Source organism: Kogia breviceps, chromosome 9 (assembly GCF_026419965.1).
Source record: "Kogia breviceps isolate mKogBre1 chromosome 9, mKogBre1 haplotype 1, whole genome shotgun sequence".
Classification (NCBI taxonomy): Eukaryota; Metazoa; Chordata; class Mammalia; order Artiodactyla; family Physeteridae; genus Kogia; species Kogia breviceps.
The window spans coordinates 79526580-79535182 of NC_081318.1; the positions used below are offsets into that span (position 1 = coordinate 79526580).

Here is an 8603-nt window from a genome sequence, read left to right on the forward strand (position 1 = left end):
GATTTTATTTTGCTTTCAGTTTCGACAAAGGAGAGAAAGAAAGGGCCAACTTAGAGGGGAATGAATCCTTAAGGTATTGGCAAGAGTAGTTATTAAGACACCAAGACAGTGAACCAAATTCACCCGTGCTTCTTATTCAGGTGGGAAAGTATCTGAATGTCATGATATTTCTTGAAGTCCATGGCCTATTGCTATATTAAACCAAAACCAACTTGGTATAAATGTATTAGATTCTACTATAGATAAGTAACAGATGAAATATTTTTTAAATTCAAGAAACATTTACTACTAAGAGAATTCTTTTCTTTAATGGGCTTTGGGAAACATTTGCTGTCACCAGAGATCTTGGAGAGAAACTAAAAACTAAGCAGATTTCCCAAGACTCTAGAGGTGACAGAAAGCTCTCTATGGATCAGTTAGAATGATTAAATTAATTGAGAAGACAAACAGTGACTTTTTTGAAAATGTACCTAATAGATGTTTCATTTATGTTAAGCTCTATTATTATTATACAAGTTACATTGCATTTCTTATTTGTGTATCAACTAATGTACTGAAGGATTTATACAGATTTCTATAGATAGATTTCTTAGATTTCTATAGATATCTCTAGTAACTTGAACAAATTAGATGAGAGACAAGTCAAGTATTATCATAAATTTCAACAAGAAAACTAGACCTGAGAGGCATGGCTGGCAAGACAGAAGATACTGGTGGATAACCATATTGTTTGTCTCTAAATCCAGCTGATTTTTTTCTGTGTTATCATGCTGTCATAAATCTTATGATTCAGTAATATGTAGATATTGAATGAAAAGTTACTTCCTAAAAGTAATAGGATTTCTTTTTTTAATTAAATTTTTTTAATGTTTTTATTTTGTTGGAGTCAGAACATAACATGAAATCCACCCTCTTAACAAAATTTGAAGTATTGTTCCCTGTAGGCATAATGTTGTATAGCAGATCTCAAGATCTCATATATCTTGCATAACTAAAATGTTATACCCATTGACTAGCAACTCCCCTTTCCCTTTCCCCCCGCCCCTAGCAACCACCATTCTACTACCTGCTTCTCTGAGTTTTTACTACTTTAAATACCTCATCTAAGTGGAATCATGCAGTATTTGTTTTTCTGTGACTGGCTTATTTCACTTAGCATGTCTTCAGGTTTCATCCATGTTGTTGCATATTGCAGATTTCCACCTTTTTTAAGGTTGCATAATATTACAAGTAAAATAATTTCTAAATCAAAAGAAGTTTAAACTGTACAACCATTAGCAGAAAAAAAAATGCATTCTATGTAAACTCTAAAGACCTCTGTGACAAGGCATACTAATTATTCATGATAGCTCCTAAATCACAGATCTTCCAGCTCGTGTTGGACATAGACACTCAATTCATCTCTATCCAAGGAAGCAGATGTCTTGCAAACTAGCACAGCAACATGTGCCATATCTATTCAATTAAAGATATACTAATAATTTCAGGGGGAAAAGAAAACACTACCATAGTGCATATATATATTGACACACAGATATACATATCTCCAACATGAAATAAACTGTGACTTGGAATCAGTTAAATATTGTTTCTTTACATTTCAGTCATTTCCTGTTTTTTATTATTTCTAGAGTTATTGATCTTTTAAATAAGAAGAGACAGATACTTCCCAATATTAGAAGAGTTTTGTTTCACACCTAGAACAATAAAGGAAAAAGCACTGGGATTGACATCCCTGGAGATAGCAGATGCGGGCAGAAAGTTGACTATAGGTAGGGTGAGAATAGGAGATGATGGCCATAGGTTGTGTATGGGAATTGGATGGAAGCAGGATTTTGGAAAGCTTTAAACTTAGAGCAAATCATACTGTCTATGACAGACAGAAGTACTCAGTTATAACAAGAGTAAAACTGTCAAAGTGATGCAAAAAAAGGGGGAAACATTTTTTTAATTAAAAATCTAGCTGAGTTTGAAGAAGAAAGCAAAAAATTTTCATCTGTCTACACTGTCAGCCCTCTATGCATGTGAAAATACATTTATTATTTTCTAAATTAATTTAATGAGTTCCAGATTGTACAGGATGTCATAATGGAAACAGGATTAAACAAGATAATAAAGAGGTTTTTTTCTCTGAATGAGTTTTACCTAGACACCCCGTGTCGTCCTTTTGATCTTAACTGTGTTTCATTTACCACATTGAAGGAGGTTACATAAAGGGTAAAATAATAGAAACTTAATCAGGAAACAGAATTTCTTATTGCTGCTTTTTATTATATACTCTTGCCATATTCTTTAGCCTAATTCTTGAAAATAATAAAAGATGTGTCATTTTAAAATAAGGACAATTGAAACCACATTGCATTATAATTGTGCATCTTTCTTCTGAACCATCCCAAACATTTCACACCAATTGATCTTCAGATCAAACTTGTGGATTATTTAAGGGTTATTGGTGGGGAGTATAAACTTCCTGAACTCTCCCTTCTGTAAAATACTAGATAAATATTACTGGCTGGTAAATTTAATTTTACAGAAGAAAAACAAACACAGAAAGGCAAAATTAAGTTCTCAGAAATGGACTCGTATTTCCAAAAACCCAATCGAATAACTTTTCTGCTGGAGAATTGTGGCAGAAATTCACTGGCACCATTAGTCAGGGCATAGAGTTTTACAATGAAAATAATATCTTGGAGAGTATTATCATGGCATATAAATGTATAGTTATACTGCACACATGACTGATTTTGTTAATATAATGCTATTTTCTGGTAGACAAATCTCTGTATATGCTTTATATAACCCATATTGAAATAATTAGTCTATTTAGTAGACACTTGAATTCTGAAACCTTGTCATTTTTGCCATCTTCAATCAAATTGGAAAAGACTTCCAACTTGGCAACAAATTCATCTCCTTAATTTCTGAATAAATACTTCGGAAAGTTGAGTTTACTTCTCTAACATTTTCTTATTTCATTTCCTCATCACCGGCCAGATAATCACCATGGCCACAGCTTTGAAGAAAGAATCATCTATGGAGTAGAAAATAGTAGCACGTTCCTGGAATGCAGTCCAAAATCACAGCGAGCTCTGGTCTATTGGCAATTCCAGAGGCGAAATGAAGAGCGAAAAGAAGAGGTATAGGAAAGAAACTGACTGGATTAATTCTATATGACATATGCCGCTAAGTGACCCCAGCATGGTTGACTTGAGAGGGGGAAAAAAAGTACTGTGAATATTTGTTCTTTTCTTAACATACCAATACTCATTCATTTAAAAAGTATTAATTGAAGGCTGATTTTATGACAGGCTTTGTGCTAGGAGTTAGAGAAACCAAGGTGAACTGGTAAGAGTTTTGTCTCAGAAGCTGTTTGGGAATATATTTTAGAGACTTATTTTTTCTTCCTGGAGTTATCTACAAAACAATTATGTTATCTACATTCGTATACAAGAAAAAAATCTAATCCTTCTACTAATTTTAACTTTTGTTCAATTAATTCTGCTATCCAAACATGTTTTCCCTTCTCCATTAACTTCCTCCTCAAATGGGAAGGGGCAGTTAAGGGAAAGGAGTAGTAGATTTTGGATAAAGGATCTGAGGTCCAATTATGACCTCTGATGTGAACTATGCATGTAGTTTCACACATATCTTCCTCCTCAATGGATCCATTTATTCCTCTATAAAATTTTTAAAAATATATGCATAGAAAATCTCAGTGAGTACTCTGAGCCTTTAAAACTTTTTAAAAAGCATCAAATAGGGTAACCATAGTATGTAAATGATTTGTGAATGTACACTGTGCAGACAATTTTACAAACATAATCTGAATATAGAAGTAAAAGTCCTTCCATTATCTCTTTTGACAGTTGAAGCAGTCTTCAAACACGTAATCACATCATGTAAATGTTAAGGTTGATTTTATATATTACCAGCTTTGGCTTTCAGAGATCTCTTTTGTAAACTGTATTCAAAATAAAAGTGAGATTAGACATATTAAATAGCCTATCTTCATGTCACATCAAAGACTTAGGAAATTGAATAAGTAAGTAAGCATTCAATCCCATGTTTTTTTCTGGTTGCTCAACTGCTGAACTTATTCTATTTTTCATACCTTATTATAAATTTATTCTAATGCTGCATTGTTTTCTAGTATCATGTTTCTGTATTTCCAATTCCAATATTCAATGTTAACTTTCTCCTATATTTATATACCTTATTTCAAACTTATAAAATATATCTTTGTCCTTTCATCCCATTATCTTGATTACTTTAAATGATTATGAGAAATTCTGTTAAGACAATAGACAGCCAATATTTTGCATTACTTCTTAAAACAATTGGAAGAAATTTATAACTCTTTTCCCTGATAGGAAAATGCTGTCATTTCTCTTAAACTAGAAATTTTATTAACTATGAAAATGTGTCTCAGTACACAGTCTAAATTTTTGCTGAGACAGAGTTTTGGAGCCTATATTTCTTGTAAATATGTATGATTTTACTACATCTTTCCTTTGCTAGATCAGAGTGGATGATCATATCATCAGGACCGAACAAGGCCTTCTATTGCGTAGTCTGCAGCGGAAGGATTCTGGCAATTACCTCTGTCATGCTGTGGAACACGGATTCATGCAAACCCTTCTTAAAGTGACCCTGGAAGTCATCGACACAGAGCATTTGGAAGAACTTCTTCATAAAGATGATGATGGAGATGGCTCTAAGACCAAAGAAATTTCCAACAGTATGACACCTAGCCAGAAGGTCTGGTACAGAGACTTCATGCAACTCATCAACCACCCCAACCTGAACACAATGGATGAGTTCTGCGAACAAGTTTGGAAAAGGGACCGAAAACAGCGTCGGCAAAGGCCAGGACATACCCAAGGGAACAATAACAAATGGAAGCACTTACAGGAAAATAAGAAAGGTAGAAACAGGAGGACCCACGAGTTTGAGAGGGCACCCAGGAGTGTCTGAGCTGCATTACCTCTAGAAACCTCAAACAAGTAGAAACTTGCCTAGACAATAACTGGAAAAAATGCAATATACATGAACTTTTTTCATGGCATTATGTGGATGTTTACAACGGTGGGAAGTGCACCTGAGTTCTGCCAATTATAAATTAAGTCCATGAGTAACTTTACTAACAGGCTTTCTTCCTAATACCAACACTTAATAGAGGTCAGGTGAATGCAGATGTTCATGCCAGTGACTTAATGTTTCCTATGAGATGTCACTATACAGGTTTCGCTTTCTTCTTTGCCTGAGAAATAAAAATGTCATTTGCCATGTTGCCATCTAAAGAAGAAAAACTGCATCAGCAAAGCCATTTTATTGAACTAGAAGTTTTAAACTGCATGGATTTACTAAGCTGATGAATATTCCAAAACACTGTTGGATTCAAGGATATTTTTTGTCTACCAGCACTCATGTTTATATGTACTGGAGGAGTAAAATGATACTGAATTAAACGGTCTGTGGAAATATGAAAAATATAAACCATCCATCATCCAGAAGAAAAATGGAATACACTGATCTACTACTGATGTCTTCTTCCAGCTTTGATCTAAAGATGTATTTTATTAAAACTATAATTTAAATGTACCATGACAAATATGCAGAAAAAATTAGCTCTTTTCTAAACTAGAGTAGGTTTTTGTCTTACAATTATTGTGCTTTGTAGTTTTTGTTTTTAAAAACTCCAATTGTGTGCTGCTTTTTTTAAAACGTTGTTTTCAGTTTTGCAAGAGGAATAACCAATGTTGTCCTAGAAACACATATACATCATTAACAACTAATTCCTAAAATCTGGATATAAATTATGCTTTATTTCTCTGAGGAATTAAAAACAAACACTTCCCCTTCTTCAAATATTATCTAAATTTATTAGAACCTGCATAATGTTCTTAGAAAAACAGCATTTAACCGGAAAAAAAAAGAGAAGAAAGAAATAGATTTGTAGATGCATTTTCTTGTACCTAATGGATCAACAAAGAGAAAAGGAACTGCATATTTCATGCAAATAGTAAGCATTGGTTTAATTTAATGTTAATAGAAAGTGTCTTAATTCTGCACTTGAATTCCTGCCTGATATTTGAGACCTAAAAACTCTTTCTCATGACTCCATTTGGAATTTTATCTGTCACTTAATTTTTTTGAGAAGAGGGAGATCAGTAATACTCAGAACAACCTCCTAAAAGCAAATTTCCCAACTCTGTTTACATTTTTATCAGCTGCCTCTTATCTCACCTTGTTTAAGACAATTATCTGCCTAAAGAACACATGACTCTTGTCAGGTCAATGGGAGTGACTTTTATACAAAGTATTTTCCAGGACACGGCTCACACTTAAAACATGTAAAGCTCTTTGTCTCCTGCAACAACTTATAAAATAAGATAAGAGATTATTAATTAAGGGCTTGCCTGCTTCATTGTCCTAAGATGATTCTTTGAGAATCATTGACTTCAAGATGTATAAGACCTTCAGCATTGCAATGCAGTTTCTTTTGCACTGCACTCATGTTTCCAAGAATCCCTCTCTGGGTCCTTCTTCACGCACAGAAATGCAAAGGAAACATCTTATTGCTAATCAATGAAAGCAGCATTGAAATTCTAACTCTAGCTGTCTTGGGATTCTAATTAACTCAGCATTAATTTCTCACCTCAGACTACAGTGAATTTTTTAAAAATTCTCTATCAGCTGAAATATTTCACAGATGGAAGCTCATGATTCAGTTTTAATGATTACTTTGAATAAATGTTTTTTTGACGTTTGTTTCAAATGGGAGCCTAAAAATATTCTACATTCAATTTTAGGCTCCAGTGATTAATACAGCGTTACTTTTAGAAGTACATCCTCAAATGGTAGCTGAATTTTAAATTATTTGAAGGACAGACTCCTGTAGAGGAAAAAAATAAATAAATCAAAAAACAAAGAGTGCTCCAAAAATAGGTCATTTAAAAATTTTTCAGAGTATCTTAACTGTACTAAAATTCACTGTTGCATTTTATTCTAAGTTTGCAGCTGAAACAAATTTATTTGCAATAACAGAAGTATCTTATTTCATATTAGTCCTCAAAAATAAAGGATTTGAAGGGGTAGAGATTGTATAACTTCAGGGATGCCTTCCAATATCTGAATGCATTTTGTTTAGCATTATGAAATACCCATAGAAAGAATGTGTAGATTTCAACTAACAGAAACAAAAACAAATCCACTGACATGTTTTTATAAATCATCAGGTCTAAGTTTTCAAAGAAAATTATAGATATAACATGCAGGTAAATAAGTCTTATTACAGTCATAATCTTCTGCCAATGTGTATGGAGGTGGGCAGTTTGCACAAAAAGTAATTAATGTCCCATTTAATTCAGTTTCAATAGACTTTGGCTTTTGCATGTATCATCAGAGTTGAAACTTTGTTAAGAGACTCGTGACCTTGAACAGATTATTGCAGCAATCTTAAAATAGGAAAAAGGTACAGCACAGCAGAGAAATTATGGCCCAGTTGAAATCAAACGCAAAATGTAAATGTACACTTACTGCTACATTTTATGTATTATTTAGTGATTTTCAGTGGTATGTGTTTAATATTTTTGCTACCTACAGATTAGGCAAAAGAGATGTAAATAATTTTGAAAAGAAGAGGAAGGACAGTGTAAAATGCAACTTTTTATAGGTACTCCATGTCAGTGTGTTCAACATCATCCTAAAATGCAAGATTTTCCCACATAGGTAACAAGGTGGCTTATGTGCTATTTAAGGGCAGAAGCCGTGTGTCCATTCAATCAGCATGTTTTTTGCCAGGTAGTAAATATGTTCCATATCTGTATTTATCATTGCATTTCAGATGGGAACTAGAAAACTGGAGAGAAAAATGTAATGAAATTGCTGCTGTAAATTATTCCTTTTAGCATGTATTCAGTTGCTAAATACACATTTCTTCAAAATATTTGAATTCAGATGTCTTTACTATTCCATGTAGCATATAGTGTCAAGGAACATAAGTTTAGAAAAGGTTGAGAGCCCAAGTCAGGTTGCTAGCAGATTTCTTCATTGTAGTCATCTGTAAACTGGGCTCTACACTTATGGAGATGATGTGAATTTAATGCCCTTTAAATTAAATACTGTTATTTTATGCCATACTTAAAAAGCAAATATGGGGATGAAATTCTATAATGTGTCATTATCATAATCAGTTTGATTTCACTCTGGATCTACAAAGACGCCTGATAATTGTTATTGAAATTGCCTATCCTGAAGGTCATAAGCAAGCATTTTATTAATATGGAGTGATTAGTATAATATTTTGAAATCTTTGTTTTATGAATTCATTTTTTAAACACAATCTGTGTTCACTTTAATTGAAATCGATCAGGTTTCATGGCTTCAAATACACACATAACAAATAGGATTCAACATCAGTGTTATAATGTGTTAGAGATAAATTGGCCTAATGCCAAAGACATCCATGCTTTTTATTTTAATTTTGTTTGTAAAATTATTTAAAGTCAGTGTTAATGTTTGCAAAAAACATGTTTCCATAAAGAAGAAAACATTTTTCAAAAAGTCTACAAGATCCTATTAGCTTGATTTGTAACAATTTT

The 8603-nt window shown here is 33.0% G+C and overlaps 1 protein-coding gene across 1 annotated transcript in view; it reads left to right on the forward strand.

Moving 5' to 3' along the window:
- Positions 1-5926, forward strand: part of SEMA3A (semaphorin 3A) — a 237765-nt gene extending 231839 nt beyond the window's left edge. Inside the window, exons 16-17 of the mRNA XM_059074056.2 lie at positions 2995-3137; positions 4519-5926. Coding sequence (XP_058930039.1) covers positions 2995-3137; positions 4519-4974 — 599 coding nt within the window. The 3' untranslated portion in view covers positions 4975-5926. The remainder of the gene's footprint in view (positions 1-2994; positions 3138-4518) is intronic.
- The last annotated feature ends 2677 nt before the right edge of the window (positions 5927-8603 follow it).